Source organism: Peromyscus leucopus, chromosome 9 (genome assembly GCF_004664715.2).
Source record: "Peromyscus leucopus breed LL Stock chromosome 9, UCI_PerLeu_2.1, whole genome shotgun sequence".
Classification (NCBI taxonomy): domain Eukaryota; kingdom Metazoa; phylum Chordata; class Mammalia; order Rodentia; family Cricetidae; genus Peromyscus; species Peromyscus leucopus.
The window spans coordinates 109,602,541-109,623,319 of record NC_051070.1 but is presented as its reverse complement, the minus strand read 5'-3'; the positions used below and the strand labels follow the sequence as shown (position 1 = coordinate 109,623,319).

Here is a 20,779-nt window from a genome sequence, read left to right as displayed (position 1 = left end):
AAGGTGAACTTTGGCAGCTGTGAAAATACGAACTGTGTTACAAGCTCTATGCCTGGGACCCTGGTCTAGAGCACCATGCCTGTCTGCTAAATCCAAGGATGAGTGGCTGGATGGATGGAGGTGAGTGAATGGATGGAGGAGTGGCTGGGTAGCTGAGTAGATAGCTGATGCTATGTTTTACATCTGGAATGTCACCAAAAACCTATGTGCTTACATCCTGGTCACCAGCCTATGGCCTAATAGAAGGTGATGGAACCTTGAGAAGGTTGAGCATAGTGGGAGAAACTTAGGTCACTAAGGCCCATGCCCTTGAAGAGAACTCTAGATTCATATTCTCTCTCTCTCTCTCTCCCTCCCTCTCTCTCTCTCTCTCTCTCTCCCTCTCCCTCTCTCTCTCCCTCGTCCTCCCCTCCCTCCCTCCTTCCCTCCTTTGTCCCTGAAACAGGATCTCATGGAGCCCAGGCTGGCCTTGAACTCCTGATCGCCCTGCCCCTACGTCCCAAGTGCTGAGATCACAGGAATGTGCCACCGTTTGCGTCTGTTGCCCCTCTTCCTCCTCCTGGTCTCCACATTTTAACTTTTTCATTGTTTTGAGATAGAGCCTTGTATGTGCCTAGGCTGGCCAGCACCACTCTGTAGCCTGGGCTGACCTCAGTTCTCTTACCTCTGACTCCCAGTCCCTGGGCTTACAGGCCTGGCCCACCATACCTGGCTCTCTCATTTTCCTTCTGGGCTACCATAAGGTAAACAGACTTTTGCCGACACAGGCACCCACCATGAGGTATGGTGCCACCACGCTACCACAGTGTCAGAGCCAAGCAGCCACCGAGTGTCCCCTGAAGCTGTGGGCCAAAATGGACGTTCCCCGTGTAAATATGAAGTGTCCTCCACAGGCTCCTGTGTTTGAACACTCAGTCCACCAGAGAGTAGCACTGTTTGAGAAGGCCAGAGAACCTTTAAGGGGTGGGGCCTAGCTGGAGGAAGTGGTCACTGGGGGGCAGGCCTCCATAAATTAGGTCAGACAGACCTGCTTCCAGCTCCGGCTCCTGCTCCCGAGATCTGAGGAAGCCAGGTCACAAGCTCCTACCACCCGTGACCAAGTACTGCCAACGACCATGCCTGCCCCACCAGGATGGGCTGTACACTCTCAGACCACACATCTAAAGAGACCCTTCCCCCCGTTGTCACAGAAGAGAGGGGCTCCTGACCCCTGACCTAAGACAACCCTGGATTCTAAACTGCACTCCGCCCCTCCTGATGCCTCAGAGGTCCTTTGCCCCAGCATGAACTGTAGATTCCCCAAGGTGTCGTGCCAACCAACTCTGTCCCACACCTGTCTCAACTGAGAGCCCCGGGAAGTTGCCCTCCTAACGGCCACACCCTCCTCCCCTCCTTACTGCCACCTGCTTCTTAAGTAGTGGCTCCTGAACTCAGAGACTAACAGTTGTCTTGGTTTGCATGCTCGGCTTTATTGTCCCGGCTCTTCCCACAAGCCCCGTTCTGGGCCCTCATTCCGGACAATCCAGGCCTTCCCCTTCAGCAGCAGGTGTATGTTTACTCAGAACAAGCTGGGGACAATATAGTCCGTGTGGACACCATCAATTAACCCTTCTCCATTGTTATGGACGAACCAGCAGAGGACCTTCGTGCCAACACTGGTATCCTTCCTGTAATCTTTCTGGGAGCCCCTGGGAAAAAAGAAAGGGTGCACAGTGTGAGCCACGTGGTTGTGAGCATCAAGGGCCCAAGGTTGGGGGAAGCTGGAGAGTCTTTTTTTAGTGGTTTTGCAGAGCTGGGATTGAACCCAGGGCCTCACAGGTCCCAGGTAAGTGTCCTGCCACTGAGACCTGCAACTAACCCCTGAGATGGGATTTGTTTGTTTGTTTGTTTGATTTTTCAATGTTTAAGGCAGGGTCTCCTTAGCCTAGGCTGGCCTTGAACTTGCTATATAACCAAGGACCCTGAACTCCTGGTCTTCTTGGCCCACCTCCTAAGGGCTGAGATTATCGGCATACGCCACCATGCTGGCTTGAAGTCGAAGAGCCTAGAGATCTTTTGTCAAGAATGAAGTCATGTGATTTTTTTTTCTAGGGGGCCATCTCTGATCTATTCCTTGACTGGGAGGAGTCTAAAAACACTAAGACCTCAAAAAGGAATAAGGATTCCCCACAAAAATCAAGGGCCCACCAAGCAAGGTGCCATGGAGAGGGCTCTCTCCTGTCTCGGTACTGGGTGGGGTGAGGGTGTCAGGGATGCCCGCTCACCTGGTGACAGTCAGCCGGTGGCTCTTCACCACCATTGTGGCATCTGGCTTTGTGGGGTCAGAGCCTGGGCGGATGTCAAACACTTCGAAGTCAAAAGGGCGGAAGAATTGGCCTGGAAATGAAAACATTAGCGGTCAGCCTCTGCCTGTTGCCATGGTGACACAGCCTCCAGCCTTTTGGGATTGATGCAAAGGCTGAATGGGCGGGCATGTTGTGAACCGGGTACAGCATGACTACACGGCTTTGTACATCTACTTCCGGTAGTTCCCTGTGACTGAGCAGGCCTGCAGTCTGAGCATTGCATACCCAGCAGCCCATGTGTCTGTGCTGACATCCGGTGACTGTCCACCACGTAGAACCCTAGGAAGTCCTGGTGAACCGGATGTTTCTTCCAAACCTGGTGTAGGACGATCACAAAGTTAACTCCGTCTCCAAAGGAGACCACCATATTCTTCTTCCTGTTGATTGTTACAGACAGCCTAGGAGAGAAGAGGAGGGTAGAGGCAGTGAGACCTACTGGCCATGGTACTAGCCATCAGAGTCAAGGGCATTTCAGCAAGACCGGCCAAGCACAGGTCACCTGAGGGCACACAGATACCAAACACTCCTCAGAGTTGGGATAAGGCTGCCACAAATACGTCATCCATGTCCTAAACAGAGTGGACCTCGGCCCCTCTGTGGGCCGGAAAGAGGCCTAGGAACCCAGAGGCCTGGGCCCAGCTCAGGCTCTGTGTGAACCTGGCAGGATCTCTGAGCCTCAGGGAGATAGTACTCGTACCCAGCCCACTAAGCTCTGGAAATTCCAAAATCAGAAAAAGCTAAGACGCTTTGGGACTAGCAAGGTCAGCAAGAGAAGATGCAAATGGGGTTGTTGTTGATGTTACTTAATCCTTCCCTCCTCCTCCTCCCTTCCCTCCTCCTCCCTTCCCTCCTCCTCCCTTCCCTCCTCCTCCCTTCCCTCCTCCTCCCTTCCCTCCTCCTCCCTTTCCTCCTCCTGCCTTCTTCTCCTCCTTCCTCCTCCTCTCTCCTCCTCTTCATGCCTTCTTCTCCTCCTCCCTTCCCTCCCTCCTTTCTTTTCTGCTTATTTTTAAATTAATTTTTATATTTTTAAGTAAAAAAAATTCATACTCATACAATATATTTTTATCACATTTCCTCTTTCCCAACTCCTTCCAGATCTTCCCCACCCAACTATACATTCTCTCCTTCCTTTCCTCCCCCCCTCCCCAAATATAAATAAATACACAAACAAAAGTCAGAACACATCTCTCCAGAGACACTCAGCGCTTGGCTGCTCTTCCAGAGGTCCTGAGTTCAATTCCCAGCAACCACATGGTGGCTCACAACCACCTGTAATGAGATCTGGCGCCCTCTTCTGGTCTACAGTCACACATGCAGACAGAATATTGTATACATAATAAATAAATCTTTAAAAAAATCAAAACAGAAGCAAGCAAAAGACCAATAAGACAAAAAAAAATGCTTAAGAGACGACAAAACAAAAGAGCCACAAAACCCAAACCAACACGTGTATTCTGTTTTGGATGGCTAACTACTCCCAGGCATGGGGCTGCCCTGGAGCGTGGTTGATGTACCCAGTGACACGCACCGGAGAAAACGGATTCTTCCTTTGCCATTGGGCACCAATTACAGATAGCTTCTTGGTGAGGGAGGGACTTTGAGTCCGCTTCCCCTTCTCAGTGCTGGACCTCATCTGGCTTGAAGCTGTGCAGGTCTTGTATGTGTTGCTACAGTCTCTGTGAGTTCATATGCTAGCCTAGAACTTCCCATGTAACCCATGCCGATCTGGAACTTGTGGTATCATCCTGGTTCTGCCTCCCAAGTACTGGGATTATATGTGTCTGCCATCATACCCAGCCATCCTTTCCGTTTGGAAACGGGTTCCTCGCAAGGTTGGTAAAATGGCTCATTGCATAAAGGTGACTTTCTGTGCAAGCCTGAGGGACTGAGTTCAACCCCCAGAACCCACATAACTCATGAGAAAGGAGGAGAAAACGGACTCCATAAAGTTCTCTTTTTACTGACCCACATGTGTTGTTCTCTCTCTCTCTCTCTCTCTCTCTCTCTCTCTCTCTCTCTCTCACACACACACACACACACACACACATGCACACACCATAATAAATGACATTTCAGAGATGGAGTCCTGCTATGTTGCCAAGGCTGTCCTTTGACCTTAGCCTCCCAAGCAGCCGGACTGTGTCCACCACTACACCTGGCTTCCATATAATGCTTTCATCCGGCCAGGGCTTCCCTCAGAGTGGGTCCTGCACGCGGTCCATTTACAAACTGGCTCCGTCAGGGGTCCCAAGGATTGGTGCCCTATCCCACAGTTGCCATCCTGTGGTAACTGAACTCAGGCCATCAGTCTCTCCCGTGACTCCTGTGAATGTCCTGAAGTTGGTCCAAATCCTTCCACTGTTTCCCTATCTCCTCAGGCTGCGATTGCCCTTGGAGCTACTGCAGAGAACTCACCCAGTCTGTGTGACTGTGACTGTGTCTAGCCAACGGAACGTGCTCAGTGCTTCCCCATTCCCCAGAATGATCTTCTCTGTGGTCACCTCAATCCGGAAGTCCATCCAAGCATTGGTAATGCCCAGTTTGCCAAAATAGGTTTTCCCTGTCCCGGAGGAAGGGCCACTTCCCTTGTCTCCGATGATCTGTCCAGTCACGGTGATGCCTGCCAGAGGGGTGGGCCAAGAAGCCAGATTAGTGAGGTCCTCGGGTCCATGCTGGCCTGCAGGGATGTCTTCCCCTTCCGTGAGGCATGCAGAGGGGAAGCAGAGGCGGGGCCCCAAAGAAACACTAGGGCGTCAGAGACAAATCCTGTTCTAGAAGCTCGGGCCTGGGGCATGCTGGGACATGGTGGGTCTTCCCTCCTTCCCGGGTCAGAGAGTGTTGTGAGAGGAAAACCCCGTATATAGTATGGTACCACCCTCAGGGGCAGGCTGCCCAGGTCTCCTTCTCTCTCTAGTAGTACTGAGTACTGAGTCTGGCTCTTCGGTAGCTCCACCTCCCTTATGCAGAGTGCTCTGCACACGAAGATGGATGCTTACCAGGCAGAGTGAGGAGGACCCGGTCCATGAACTCACCTGGGCCCTCAGATCCCGACAGAGAGAACCCCAGCCTGTAGGCGCACCTACCTGTGACTGGGTCCTGAATAAGGCGCAGCACGGTGCCAGGCTTCTCGTCAATGTTGAAGCAGATAGTGTCATTTTTTCCTGGGACGTGGATGATGAAGTGCGGGTCCCCATCCACTAAGGGCACATCAGAGAATGAGCTGGCTCCCAGGGCCTTTCCCTGGGCCACAGGCCTTCCCAGGCCAATCCGCCCTGTGGGCGGGAGCAACGCACCCATAACCCTGCACCTTGACCAGGGAGGAGCCAAGGAACTCACCATAATAGTAGGGGTTTGGAAAAGACGGTTGTTGGGCTATGGAGCAAACAGAGACCAGATTGAATGCAGCAAGCTGTCCTGGAGAGATCTGGGACCTCCACTCATAGTCTGGCTTATTATGCCTCTCCCATTTTGAACACCCCCCCCCACCCCCGCCACGCGCTGCCCCGTGATAATTTCATTCCTCTGTCCCCTCCACCAGCATTTAGCCTCCCCAGGACACATGGTCAATCTGCCTGTGACAGAGGTTGATTTGGAACCACTACCAAAGGGAACAGTGTAGGGAAGCTCTTAGCGGTGGGCAGGGCTGGTGGTGGCAAGCATCATTTACTCACTCAAGTAGGCCATGGATGGGGTCACAGAGGTGGCTAGTAAAATGGCAAAGGGCAGTCATGAGCAACAGGTAAGGGCTTTCTCCCCCACCCTCCGCCACCTTGTGTTTTCCCTCAGCCTGGAGGCTGCTGGTCCCCACTGGGGCCTTCACATTGGCAAACGTGCCTAGGCGATCCCTTTACAGGGCTGTTGGTAGGATGAGTGTGTCATTTTAATGCTAGGAGCATATTTTGATGTGGCTGAAATTCGAATCTATCGAGTCATCAGCCTCCCCGTTGTAAGCAATGTTCACAGACCTCTGTCTTGAACTCTTTGGTCCCTAGATGGAATAGGGTGAGACCCATCCTATTGTGTCCGTCCTTCGTGGTTGGCAGCTGCTAACACATATGTGCCACAGTTGCATCTAACAGGGCTTCTCTGAGGGGAAATGGTGGCTTAAAGGACTTCTGCTCTTTAGAGACGCAGGCGGGCAGCTTGGCAGGGGCTGAGTCTTGCCCAGTGTTGGTGGGCTGGTGGGGTACAATGTTCTCATTTTACCGTGAGAGAAATGTGGAGTGCCCTGGTTCCCAGAGACTATCAGCAGGGCACTGGGCCCAAGCTGCCTAGACCTATGTCCCAGATCAGCTACTGCCTGGGTCCTCTCTGGGTCTTGGGCTCTCACTCCAAAATGAGAATTGTAAAGGACTCCTGTGAGGGTTGCTGGGGGCCATGTACAAGTGCATCACAGTTGCTCATTTTTGCAGATAAGAGGACACTGTCACTGATTGGCCCATCTTGAGATAGGGAAGCCAAATGAGATTCTAAGGAGTGAGGCTGAAAGGTCTCTCCGTCTATCTCCCTCCCTCTCTCCCCTCCTCTTCCCCTCCCTCCATCCCGTGAAGCTTACCTTCTAATGTGCAGGCACAGTGAGGGAAGGAAGGGGAAGAAAGATGCATTAGACATAGACCGCTGACCAGGGCCATTGAAACCAGTGAGAATGGTCCATGGCCTGGCTTAGAGCTAGCTTTGCCCTCTAGGGTTCCCTGGAACCAAGAACTCCTAGAAAACAGGGGCTGTGCCAAAAGAGGTCTTTGACTCCCATGCCTCTCAGTGCCAGGCTCCCCATGAAGTTGCTATACACATTTGGGGGTCCTCTGGTGAGTACAGTCTGGGGTCCTGTTGAAGATGTTTGGTCTCAGCTTCTAGCTCTGAGGGCCTCTTTTCCTCACAGATCCCAGGTCCCTGGTAGTCTGCTCCAGGTATAATGAAGTACCTTTTGTCTAACTGAACCCTTCTGGGCTGTAGCTGGAGTCCTTCCCTTGACATGGCCCGAGACGGTGCGCTCTCTTGGCTTACATCCCTTGAGAGACTTAGAGACTCTGCCTGGACCACACCCCATGCCTCTGCTGACCGCTTCTCTCTTGCCCTTCAGATGCTTTTAAACCTGCCCCCCCCCTTCATAAGCTCTGGGGTCTCCAGCCTAGCCAGGTCCTCTGCTGCAATTCTAGGGCACAGGGTCTTAGAAGAGGGGGATGCTAGACTCTGGCCTCCTCTCCCTGTGCCCACCTTCCCCAGGCTTGTCTGCAATGGATGTCTGGTCCTCGTTGTCCTCAGGCTTGGTCACCACCATGGAGGTCAGTGGAGTCACAAAGTGATACTTGAGGGACAGCTCCAGCGCCTGGGCTGTGAGGTTCTCCTTCTCTTCCCCGAAGGCATTCTTGCTATGAGGAGGAACAGTTCAGAGAGTCAGCCCAGGACGTGACGTCCTGCTTCCTTTCACACGTCATTCCCCAACCAGACCAGAATCTCCAGGGACGGCTCAAGAACAACCCCCACCACATACTCTCATACTGCCTACATTGTTGGTCCTGCTCAGTGGAGCTCATTGCGGGAAAAATACCAGTTCACCAGCTCGCTCCTCGAAGCATATGGACAAACCATTTCCTCTCTAGGAGTCGGTTTTTCCACCCATAAAATGCAAGGGACTTGGGGTGGCTACTGTTATAATCGCTTATGATAGTAGCTGTATGGCCGGCACTTGGCCTGTGCCAAATTTGCTGGGACTTTATAGCTTTGTTCTTCCTAAAGAAATGCTCTCGTTGCTGGGTGGTGTGGCGCACGCCTTTAATCCCAGCACTCGGGAAGCAGAGGCAGGCGGATCTCTGTGAGTTCGAGGCCAGCCTGGTCTACAAAGTGAGTTCCAGGAAAGGCACAAAGCTACACAGAGAAACCCTGTCTCGAAAAACCAAAAACAAACAAACAAACAACAACAAAAAAAAAAACAACAAAAAAAACCTCTCATTGCCCTCTCAAGATGCCCAGCTCCACCCTTTGGAGTGGTATTGGGCTTGTCACTCATCATGACCCACCCCACCTGCCAGGTCACTGTGTGGTGCTGATGGGGAGAGCGAGAGCTGAGGTCTCCCCTGCTCCAGAGGCACCCTCAGGCCTCTGCCCTTGGCCGAGCTTGCCTGCTTGAAATGGTGAGCAGGGGTAAGACACAAGGAGACTTTTTTTCTTATTCTGGACCAAGAAGAGGACAGAGCAGCAAGGATGCTCATGGGAATGTCCTTCCTCAGTGTGTGGCTGTCTTACTCCTCTGGCCCTGCCGGAACACAGCCAGAGCTGTGGTGGGTGCTAGAGCTGGGCGTTCCTCAAGGCGAGGGTCGGCCGACTCACCGTCTCTCCAGTAACTGCTCTATAGTGAGGTAAGCCCAGAGCCGCTCAATGTAGTTCCCAAAAATGTAGCCTTGCTCCTTCAGAGCTGCGTCCATTTCCTTCATGTCCACTTCCTTTGTGAAGGTCAGGTCATCCAAGGCCTAGGGAGGGAAGAGGAGCAAGGAAGGGACTTGAGAGCTGGATCATGGAGTCATGTGGGCCAAGCTCGGCAGATGCCACTCCTGGGCCACCAGCAAGAAAGCTGGGGTCCATCACTGCTGACCCTTCACTCCCAGCACGCCCCAGGCATCAGTTCCCACTCACCCCATGGCCCTTCACTTCTGCTTTAAAGTTGTTCATGTCGCTGTCCACTAGGCGTCCGGCTACAACAATCTCAGAGCCGTCGTAGAAGTGGGGGTAATTGTTTTTGGTGAGGTCCAGGATGGCGTTCTCGGGATACTCCACCTCCACGTTCGTCAGCAGTGGGTTAGCCACCTCCTCATAGAAGCCCTGTAAGTCAGATCAGGACTCAGCATCTCAGACCTCCCTGCCCCAGGGTAGACATGGAGAAGCCTGGGATAGGTCCATCCCACAGATGCTGCAAGGTGACATTTAGTCCCCAAGGGCTGAGCCAATCCTTTCCTCTGGTCTTTGCTTCTAAGTGGCCCTGACTGTGCTCTGGAGTCTAAGGGGGCCCTCCCTGTCCTCCCGCTCTTAAAGACGAGAGAGAACAGGAGCAAAGGACAGGATTCTGGGCACAGAACTTTGAATAAAGAAATAATAGCCAGAAACAGTGATGTGTGCCAGAGGGGAAGAAAGCCTGGGGTCCCCTACAAGTGAGGGTGCGGCCAACCACCTGAGGGAGGTGGCCAGCTTCAGAGGGAACAGTGAGACACGCAGTTACATTTGGCTAGCAGATATTTTCAAATATTATTTTAGTATTACAAAGGTCTGTTATGGGTCAAATTGGTACTGCATTCCCAAAGCCCTTTGGCTGTCCTAACCCTCAGACTGCAACCTTATTTGGAGGTAAAATCTTTACAAAGATAATCCAGTGATGTCATGAAGTTGGGCCCTAATCCAATACGCCTTGTGTCCTCATAAAAAGAGGAAATTGGATGCAGACACACAATAAAGGAATGTGTGGGAAGGCCCAGGGAGAAGAGGACTGTGGCAAGTTAAGAATGGAGGCCTAAGGGCTGAAGAGACAGCTCAGCAGTTAAGAGCACTGACTGCTCTTCCAGAGGACCTGGGTTCAATTCCCAGCACCCACATGGCAGCTCACAACTGTCTGTAACCTCAGTTTCAGGAGGTCTGACACTCTCACAAGGACATACATACAGGCAAAATCCCAATGCTCCTAAAGAAGAAGGAGGAGGAGGAGGAGGAGGAGGAGGAGGAAGAGGAGGAGGAGGAGGAGGAGGAGGAGGAGGAGGAGGAGAAGAAGAAGAAGAAGAAGAAGAAGAAGAAGAAGAAGAAGAAGAAGAAGAAGAAGAATGGAGCCCTATACAGACCTCTCCCTCAGAGGGAACCAACCCCCCTGTGACCTTGATCTCATACTTGTAGCCTCTAAGGCAGTGAGACAAGTGTTTCTATCATTTAAGCCACCTCATCAGTGGTCATATACTTTTTATGACAGACTCAGTAAACTATAGTTCTGTGCGATATTGGGGCATATTCACATAAAAGTTACTCATTTCTTATGAGATGTATACAGTTAGCTGAATGTCTTATGTTTGATCTGCCAGGCCTGCAGAGGAAGCAGCTCTGTTTTATGGAGATTAGAACAAGAGGCAGCCAGAGGCAGATTGCAATGGAAAGTTGTCACATGGTGGAAACAGTGGCCTGAGAAATAGTGTGCAAGGCAAAACATACCTGCAGCTGTAAGTTGGCATCAGAATCTTCATAAATGCGCCGGGCAAGCCCATTATTCTCCAGGGCCATAGTCTCCAGGAAATTGTAATTCAGGTTGTTGCCAAAGCCCAGGTTATACAAAGGGAACTTGCCCCCGATGGCATTCCGGACATTCTCCTGGATCTTTTGAGGTCTGCTCTCACCTACAGACAATGCTGTTCATTCTGGGAACCATTTATACCAGCTCTGTCTGGGGAGATCTGACTCTTCACATGCATAGCTGGTAGGGAGCCTTGGTAGGGAGAGGCATGTACCTGCCTTTGAGGGGCTCACAGGATACTAGGGGACCCTAGGAAAAGATGTCTAGGGTCTTGTAGTGAGCCAACTACAGAGTCACGAAGGCAGGCAGGCAGGCAGGCACTTTGGGTTCAAACCTCCCTCTCCCTCACCAGTATTGGCATCTCCGTCTGTCAACATGATGAGGATGGAGGTGCTCCTCTCTGGGACAAGGTGCCGCTCCCGGGCATCTTTCAGCATATGGACGCCCCTCAGCAGCCCATCATTAATGTTGGTCACTGTATACAGACAGAAAGACAGAACCACTGGGGTGGGGGGTGTCCTTAGGGTGCCAGTGTACAAGGCTATTGAAGCGAAGGAGAATGGGACAGTAGACCCTGCTCTTGTACCACGGACTGTGCCAGCCCTACACAGACATACTCAGTAAACATTGGCATAGTGGATGAATAGTGTAGGCTTTCACACAGTCATCAAAGGGGTGCTGAGAGGTTCTAGGCATGTGATGATTATAGTAATTTGGCAATCAGTCAGGTGGAGTCACCAGGAGTGGAAAGAAAGTGATATAGACATCATGTATGGTTTCCATAGGAAACATGGTCAAGAAGGGTTCTCTGTTGCCCTACCATGCTGAGACTTGTGAGCACCAGGATCATGGTTAGAAATGCTAAGAATGGGTCTCCCTAGGCTACACAGAAGTCAGCCCTGATGTCTTGTTTTCAAGCCTGAGGTCTTCCCCAAGGGAGAAGCATGCCAGAGATGGGCTACTGATGCAGGAAAAGGAATGGGTAGAATACTCAACTGCGCCAACTTACTTCCTTCATCACGAATGTTCTTCACAAACATCCTGGCCTCTTCAAGGTTTGCAGGGGTAGCCTGAACTAGGCTGTCTTTCCAGGTGGTTACACCGGTGCTGAACAAAATGAAATTCAGATAGTCATCTTCTTTCATGTCATCCAGGATTTTGAGAAGGGCGTCTCTGGTCTAGGGGAAAGGAGGGAAACAGACCACAAAGCTGAGACATGAGGCAGAAGTGAGAAAGGTTGCCTCCCAGCCTGACTGCTGGGCTCCTACTGTCTTTATGAGTAAGCATTGCCCAAGGCCCCCCAGCTCCCTGGGAAAGTGTGTAAAGGCTTGGAGTAGTCTTGCATTCTGTCTCATTCCTCCTTTTCCACCAGAAATACTAGCATTGTCCCACTTAAGGAAAAAAAAAAAAAAAAGAATCTCCCAGCCTCATCTACAGAGTGAGTTCCAGACAGGCAGAGCTGTTACACAGAGAAACCTGTCTCGAAAAAACCAAAAACAAAACAACACCCCCCCCCAAAAAAAAACCAAAACAACAACAAACAAGCAAACAAAAAACTTCCTCATCGAATTTCTATACCCTAGTGCTGCCTTGGATGCTGGGAGGGGGTCCAGTGGGGGCAAACCTGATGGATTTTCCGACCAGCCATGGAGCCGCTGATATCAATCACAAAGACTATGTTCTTAGGCACCACTGGGAGGCCTTGAGGTGCGAAGAAGTGCACAAAGTAGCCATTGACGACCTGCCAAGGTGGGAGAGAGATGGAGGCCAGTACCCATTAACAGTGCAGAAGTTTGTCACTGGGGGAAAGGTGTCCCATTTCCACTCTCCAGAAGGTGCAAAGGACCAGGAGGTGCTAAAGATGGAGGAGAGGGATGCAGCTGCAGCCCCCCAGGACGATGATGGGTGAGCAAGCCTGGTGGAGCCATGGACCTGTACCTGCACGTTGCCTGGAGACTCTCTGTTCACGTCATAGACGATGGTGAAGTCCCCGTTGAGGAGGGAGTCTGTACACGTCGGGCATGAGCGCTGTTGGTCTAAGCTGGGCTTGAAAGACACGTGGCCCTGGGGAGGAGGAGGGAAGAGCCTCGCTCATCTTGGCCAAGGCTTCCCACTGGCAGACAGGGGGCAAAACCCTCCGACAACATAGAGGTGAGGGCTTGGCATGAATCAGATGCCAGTTCCCCACGGATGAAGCTGCTCCCAGACCCCACCTTTCTGAATTCCTCCCTCCCTGGGTGATCAGAACCTGCCCAGGGCGGTGGGGGGGGGGTTGCCATTTTCATATAGCCTTTCCTCTCTCTTTTGGCGGCCTCATCCTTAACCCTTTAGCTCAGCACCAGAAGTTACTTGGGCATCCGAGTGTTGCCCCATATGAGAGAACTTTGTGTTGAGTGGTTTTGTACATTGGGGTTGGCACCCAAAGGAGGGGGAGAAGGATGAGAGCGAGGAAGAGAGTGTTGGAGTGAAGGAGGCTAGGACAACACCCCCAGAAGCCAGCAGCTCTCTTGAACGTAAGCTCTTTGAAAGTCTCTCTGGAGAGCCCAGGTGACTGAGACTTGATGTTTATATTTTCTCATCCACTTCCCATCAGCACTGAGATCCCGCCCTGGAATAGCTGGGGGGCTCCATGGCTGGAGCCAACTGCCCAGCACCAAGAATGGCATTCTCTTTAATCCTTTACCCCTGAATGTGGAGTCAGCAAAACTAGCCTTAGTTTCTGGATCTGCATCCCATTTCCTATCCATTTGCCAAGGTAGAATGGATCTGGGCTTTATAAATGGCTTCCCTTCCCACTTTGTCCTGGTAGAGCTGAGACCCCAAATCTTCTAGCAGGTCAGCATCAGACCCCAGCCTCCGGTATCCTCCCTGATGACCCAGTTGACTGAGACAGATAGCATCACAAACAGATAACCCCCACCGTGCTGAAATCAGCAAGGTCCAGGCTGATGTTCTACACACACCCCACACACACACACCCCAGGCCCCAGGGGTATCTACGCCACCTTTTTCCCTGAGAAGGACTTGGTGAGGGCACTTCCCAGGAGGTCATTAGTGATGAACGAGGCCTCAGCATCCAGCATGCTGATGCCCTGCGGCTCGAAGATGTGTGCATCAATCTGAAATGGCCAAAGGAAGGAGATGGCATACTGGGAAGACACAGAGGTCTAGGACACAGCCAAGGGGAATGACGTGGGTCTGTGACGATACAGGGACCTTCAAGACAATAGTGAGGGCTACTAGGAAAGTGACCACAGGAACTGCTAGAAGGGTCTGGCAGAGCAAAGCATTTCCATCGTCTGTCTGCCATTGATCCCAAGTTCCACAAACACGGAACTTGCTTTTCCTTTTAGCCTTGATGGAGGTGAAATGGACCAGTTGCAAGGGTTCCAGAAGCTCTTCGTGGTGCAGTCCTCAAGGGCCCCAGCGCTAAAGCCTCCTCCCCTGGGCCCCCAGTTGCTGGAGAAGGAAAACCATTGTGCTTTTTCCAACTCCCCTTGGCCAAGTACAGGGGCCAGGACTTGGAGATGCATCCTTGGCTCTGCTCTGAGATTTGCCCCTCCTTCTCCGGCCTGCATCCACTGCCCTTCCCCGGCCAGGCTCTCTGTGGTTCCGTGCAGGGGCTGCAGGCATGGCTGCTTACCTCAAAGTGTCTGACCAGTTGCTTGGGCTGGACCTTAATGTACATCTCGTATTTGCCCTTGTGCCTCTTGAGCAGCTCTTCATAGGTTAGCTCAAAGGTGACCTTGCTGCCGGCAGCCACGTTGACGGACACTGTGAACTTCTCCAGTTTCCTCCCAGAGGCCCTGGGTAGGGTGCAAGACAGCACTTAGCGAAAAGACTTCAGGAACCCATCCTTCCTCGGCCCTGGGTTCAAGTCTCAGCTCTTAGGTGAGAGACCTCCTTACCTGTTCTAAACCTCATTTGCTCTAAAAGGGATGCTGGGGGGGGGGTACACACAGTTTGCTACAACAATGATCACAACTGTTGTTCGCCTCTCTCAAGGCCCAAGGTCCACACTTACTTGACCAAACCAGCTGTCTTGCCCTGGGACACAGCCTTTTCATACTGCTTCTGGGCAACTTCTTTCTCCTTGATGGTCCCAGGGTAGGTGACACCATCAATGGTCCTACAGATAACAGAGAGTTTAGGGGAAGGGACCGTCACACCAGGCCAAATGCCCCTCAGGAGATAGAGCCAGCGGCTCCGGTGACACCCACAAGGTGAAGTTGGTAATGAAGGCTGTCTTGGGCAGTTCCACATCGAAGGAGACTTCCTTGGCGTTGTCTGCACGATTGACAGCCCTCGTGGTGACGACATTGTGAGCAAAGCGGGAGGTCACCTTGCAGCTGATCTTGGTACTGTAGACCTCAATGCCATCAACCACCTGTGGGAGAGGTGGGCAAGAATCACTGGGGGTGACCAGCCAGAATGCACCCTGGGAAACCTGGTCATCAGCCTGGCTGCTTCCCTTCCAAATGCTCCCGTGTGGGCTCTGAAGTCCTGGGTCCCTTAGTTCTCCCAGTCATCCACACTGGACGTCTGGACAGTGTCCTTTGTCCCACATTCAGTTGACTACCACAGTGCTTACGTCCTGCCTCCAGACGGGCACACAGCCGGTGAGATCTTGTAAGAGCCCAGCCCCTCCCCCAAGGGAAGCCTTCCCAGGGCTCCCCTTTGCATGGTCCTAGATTCCCCTTGAAGAGCCCTGCCTCTCCGTACGGGTCTTGTATCGCACGAGGCTCTGCCGGCATGGGGCAGTGGACTGTTTTCTGGCTCCGGGGGGGGGGGGGGGAGTGCTGCCATTATGATCTGTACCTTCAGCAAGTGAGAAACTGCTCCATTCTGCCCTCCCTACCCAGTCTGTATCGTACTGGAAGTTCTTACCCCTTCCCGGAGGCTCCGTTTCTGTAAATAGAAAGATTAAACAGGGGTCAGGACGAGCATGAGGCTCCCAATGGCCTGGGAGCAGGTTCTGGGCTAGGGCCAAGTCTTAGAGACACACACAGGTCCCTCCAGGCCACGTGTTAAAGAGGGACTATGAATAGATGGAGAAAGGGGTATGTCAGCAGGTCCCCTGTGGAGGAGACGATAGAACTGACCCTATACTGTCTCGTGCTCGGACCCCCCAACTCATTCCGCCTCTCAGTCTGTCCTCCCTGGCCCCTGGTCCCTCTAGTTAGCTTCCCAGAACACCCACCCACTCATCAGGCTCAATTAGCATTTTGTAGAGGCCTCTGCACCTGTCTAAGGCGGGCCTTCGAAGGCCGCAGTGAGATGTTCACAATTCATCATCTCTCTGACAGGTGGGGAACTGAGGCCTGGGAGTTTGAAAAGCTCTGCTCTGGGTTAAACAGCAAGCTAGTTCATCAGTCCCATCTGTAGCTCCGTTCTCTAGAGTCCAGCATTATCCCAGTAACACAATGTTCAGTCCTCAGCCTCTTGCCCCCCCCCCTCCAAGCTCAGGGGACTTGGATGGACTTTTCTGCCTATTTGAACCTCAAAGTTCTGATAGCAAATAGGAAGTTAGACTCACCCCTAGCAGCCGGAGGGGGCTTCTCTGGAAGCCGGAGGTCTCCAAGCCAGAGAGCAGGGCCAAGACAAGGCAGGGCCACCACATAGTCACCATTGCTGAGTGCACAGGCTTGACCTGCTCTCCTTTTATACGCCAGCCCAGTGTTTTCCGTGCAGGGTCAATGACCTGCAGCATGGGCCAGAGTCGCGGAGGCACACAGCGGCTCCGGGAACTGGGGGTGGGTGGGGTAACCACCCGGTGTGACTGTACCCAATGGGTACAGTAAACAGTGTTGGGGCTTCACTCCCTATATTCTGGAGTCTGGCGGCTGTCGGGAAAGCAGACGCTGTGTGAAGCAAGTGACCCCTGGCCTCCTGGGGGTGGATGATGAAGATGCCGTGAGCTGCATGTGGAAAAGCTGGCATCTCCACATCTAGGGCTCGATGCTTTTGTCCTTACCACCCACATCGCCCCTAGTCTGGGCCTGGATCCCAGCTCCAGCCCTCCCAAGGCAGCCACTCTCCAGCTGGACCCCCCATGGCTGAGACCGTCACTTCATTACCTGATGTGGCTGCCAGGGACCCATGAACTGAACAGACCCTGAGCCCTGTGACCTCGCTCTCTCTGGGTCTGGCTCCAAATTGTTTTTCTGAGTTTATTCTCCCCCAATGGCGTCTTCTACGGCAAGTATCATCCCCTCCCTCTGCCTGTCCAAGGGCCTTGGCTCCCTCTTCCTTAGTAGACAAAAGGTGCTTTTAATAATAAAAAAAAAAAAAATCAGCTCTGCATGGCTCTCAGACTATCATCAAGTCCTAGTCATGTGGCCATTCACAGCATGATGGTGTATTTTGTTTTTAAAGATACATTTTATTTTAATTATGTGTATGTGTCCATTTATCTACATGGGGGTATGTGCACATGGGTATAGGTGCCCAGTCCTGACTTGGGTGCTGGGAGATAGACTCAGTACAAGTTCTTTTTTTTTTTTTTGAGACAGGGTTTCTCTGTGTAACAGTCCTGGCTGTCCTGGAACTCTCTTTGTAGACCAGGCTGGCCTCGAACTCACTGAGATCCACCTGGCTCTGCCTCCCGAGTGCTGGGATTAAAGGCGTGCACCGCCGCCACTGCCGCGGCCACCACAACCACCACCACTTGGCTGCAATACAAGTTGTTAAGCACTGAGCCATTTTCCCAACCCCAGCAGGCTCTCTGGGAGTCCATCCTGTTACCGTATGTTGAGCTTTGTGTGATCAGGTCTCAATGTCCCTTTTTGGACAGGACAGGCCTTGTTATGCTCACTCTATGCCCCCAAGACCCTGCCAGGGTCTTGGCACTTCAGAAAATAGCAGTCTTTCTACATGAGGGCTGAGACCTCCTGAGCCACATCAGGGTCCTGCCAGCCCCTGGCCTCTTTGGGACACATGCCTCATGCCCATCATGCCATGATTTCTCTGAGCACCCTGCATGTGCTGAGTAGAGTAGACCCTTGTCTACCTGGGCTGAGGCCAGCTACCTTATGGATGATGCTGTGTCCTCCACCAAAAGCTCTGGGCCTGACTACCAGATGTGCAGAGCTCTGGTGACAGAGAGAGATGGCTGGAAGCAGAAACGGAGAGGTAGAATAAGTTACAGAAAGGCTCTGGGGATATCTCAGTCACATGGCCATTTTCAGCACCTGCTAGCCACTAGGGGTTGGGGTTGAAGTGAACCTTTTTCTCAGTGGCTCCTCCTCAGCACCCACAGCTGCCTGTGGAGCCTTCTCCTGACTCTCATTTGAACCACTGCCTCCTCCCTGGACACCCAGAGTTGGGGAAATGACAACTCAAAATGGGAATTGTACAGCTGCTTAAGAAGGACAGCCAAGGATCTGGAGAAAACCAGAATCATGCAACATAAAATTATACAGGCTCCATTAGATTTCTAGGCATATCCACTGCCCATTCCTCAGGACGGGCAGGCTGACCCAGCTAGTTGGCAGTCCTGCTTTCCCAGAATGCCTTTGGAGGTAAATTGATCTCTCAGCCTCCAGTGACCCCCACTTGCTGTTGAAGGACTCTGGGTTCCCCAACCCGGGTAGCCTTTGAGCTCAGCATCCATGATGGCTAATACTGTGAGCCTGAAAAGATTTAGAGACATTGAAGAGACAAGCCTCTTAGGGTACTTGTTAAGGATTATCTAGATCAGGTTAGTTGAGGTGGGAAGACCCACATTAGATGGGGACATACTATTCCATGGGCTGGGATCCTGAGCTGAATTAAAAGAAAATAAGCTGAGCACAGAGATGACTGCTCACTGCTTCCTGACCCAGGGTGCGACATGGCCAGGCAGCTCCTCCTCCTGCCTGCACACCTCCCCTGACTCTGGACTGTGTCTCTTTGAGTTGTGAGCTAAAATAAACCCTTTCTGCCTTACGTTGCTTTTGTTAGAGTATTTTATCACAGAAACTGTGTGTGACAGACTTTTCCTGAGAAGATACAACACACACACACACACACACACACACACACACACACACACACACACACACAATCTACTCACCAAAGAAAGAATACTACTGAAGTCCAACTTGGTGAACCAATGAGTTTTATTAGGGTCACTTACAGGAGCAGAAATGACTCAAAGACAGTTGTATCACCAACACCCACTCCAGCTTTGGTGGCAGCTCCCAAAAGCTAGAAACCTGGAGCACATGACACAGCCTGAAGGCGGATCAGTGGGTTGGGGAGTATAATTTCTCAGGGGCTCAGCTGGTCTGAGCCTCTGGACTTTGATGTTTAAAGGCCCACACCAGGTCCAGTGTCTCTCCCTCTCTCTACTTGCTGCCTATGGATCAGGATGTAGAGCTCTCAGGTGTTGTACCCACAGTTCCCCCAAAGACCACCAAGAGACCAAATCCGATGCAAAAGCAAAGAGTCTTTTTATTGTTGCGAGTTAACTTGGGCCTCTCGGTCCATCTGATGCAGAAGCTGAGCAGGAGAGACCCCAACTAGCAATGGGGCAGGGCCTTTATAGGAGGTAAAGCGGTGTGTGTGTGTGTGTGTGTGTGTGTGTGTGTGTGTGTGTGTGTGTCTACAGACTACACAGGAACAGACTCAGGATTGATGTGCCTCCCCTCCGGAGGTACTGTTCTTGATTAGCTTGCAGGTGCAGGAAAGCGATTATCTTTCAGCAGTTGCTATGGTTACTACATTTTTTCTTTATTATAAACCTGCTACTTGTAACTTGTAATTGACTTCTTTTGCCATATGGGGACATCTGATGGGGTTTTTCTGTAAACTAGAGCTAGGCCCAAGGTCAGGGGCTCAAGGGCACATTATGCTATGCCAGGGGCCTACCTCCTGTTGGGTCTTTCCCACAGCCTGTCATGGCTGCAGAATTGCCAACCAAGGCAGGGGTCTAGGCAAGAGCCTGGGTTCCTCACAGGTACTGCCTCAGTGCCATGCCTGACTATTTCCATCCATGATGATCATGAACTAACTCTCTAAAACTGCAAGCAAGCCCCCAATTAAATGTTTTCTTTTATGAGTTGCCTTGGTCATGGAGTCTCTTCACAGAACAGTAACTTAGAAAAGGAGGACCCTAGCAAATCTGGTCAGTTTCAGGGACTTCCTGAAGCTATTTTGAGTTGCTTACTTCTTGTCTTAATGAACTTTCCTGCAGAATAGAGTGTTTCAATCTCAGAGGAATTATTACACAACTTTCAACTATGTGGAACTGTTTTTGCAGGCATAAAAGATCTAAGACTGAGTCTCCTACCATGCTTCCAGAGAGCTATTGAGGCCTGTGGGTCAGGTCAGAGTAGTGTGTGGCAGGGTCAGAATTCCTCCAAGGAGGCCCTGAGAAACCAGTCCAAAGTTCTGTGGGTGGGGCCTAAGTTGCAATGGAGATTCCAGGATATGGGAAGTGCCCAAACCACAAGCTGTCTACCATGGAAATCTGCATGCATGGGGTGTGTCTAACTCAAGAGAGGCTGTGTGTGCTGAAGGCCATCAATCGGGAGAGGCATGGCTGCCGAGACCCGTTAGCACCCAGATGATTCCATCTGGACTCCCAGATGCCAAACATGGGCTCCAGGATTTAGTGTTTTCCCTGCTGAGTTTCAGGCTTGCTTTGGCCCAAGCATTCCTTGCTATTGCCCTGTTCTCCCCTCCTGGAATAGGAGTGTTTATTCTGTGCCATCAAATACTAGAAGTACCTGACTCACTTTTTATTTTATAGCAGCACACGGTAAAGAGGTTGCCTTGAGTAACCCCAGAAAAGACTTTGGGCTTTTAAATAGTATTGATACTGTTAAAAACTGGGGACTTTTGGAGCTGAGCTGAGTGCATTTTGCTTTGAGATGGCCATGAGCCTATGGGAACAAAGGGGAAGGAGGTGACATGTTAAAAGTGATATGTTTGGGTGCCAGGTTGACAGGGGGTAAACTGTCACAATTCTGGTTGTGAATCTGACAGCATCTAGAATCACCTGTGATAAATGCCTGTGATATAATACCTAGATTAGGTTAGCCTCTGGGGATGCCTGTGATATAGTACCTAGATTAGGTTAGCCTCTGGGAATGCCTGTGATATAATATCCAGATTAGGTTAGCCTCTGGGAAGGTCTGTGATATAATATCTAAGTTAGGTTAGCCTCTGGGAAGGTCTGTGATATAGTATC

The 20,779-nt window shown here is 51.6% G+C and overlaps 1 protein-coding gene across 2 annotated transcripts; it reads right to left on the bottom strand.

The window, feature by feature from the left end:
• Window positions 1-1,449: 1,449 nt before the first annotated feature.
• Itih3 (inter-alpha-trypsin inhibitor heavy chain 3) lies at window positions 1,450-16,283 on the bottom strand. Of its 2 annotated transcripts, XM_028891287.2 has the most exons (22): window positions 16,142-16,278; window positions 15,493-15,513; window positions 14,826-14,992; window positions 14,630-14,734; window positions 14,249-14,411; window positions 13,611-13,724; window positions 12,544-12,669; window positions 12,230-12,346; window positions 11,615-11,783; window positions 10,955-11,080; window positions 10,527-10,708; window positions 8,976-9,161; window positions 8,673-8,812; window positions 7,560-7,714; window positions 6,901-6,903; window positions 6,017-6,049; window positions 5,682-5,717; window positions 5,429-5,542; window positions 4,761-4,965; window positions 2,571-2,743; window positions 2,265-2,376; window positions 1,450-1,688 (listed from the first exon to the last, which is right to left on the bottom strand). In XM_028891287.2, the coding sequence occupies exons 1-22, from the start codon at window positions 16,232-16,234 to the stop codon at window positions 1,559-1,561; spliced, it is 2,670 nt and encodes an 889-aa protein (XP_028747120.2). In that variant the 5' UTR covers window positions 16,235-16,278; the 3' UTR covers window positions 1,450-1,558. The 2 variants fall into 2 exon arrangements, with proteins under 2 accessions (XP_028747120.2, XP_037064649.1); XM_037208754.1 differs by lacking the exon at window positions 6,901-6,903 and having other exon boundaries at window positions 16,142-16,283.
• Between the last annotated feature and the right edge of the window lie 4,496 nt (window positions 16,284-20,779).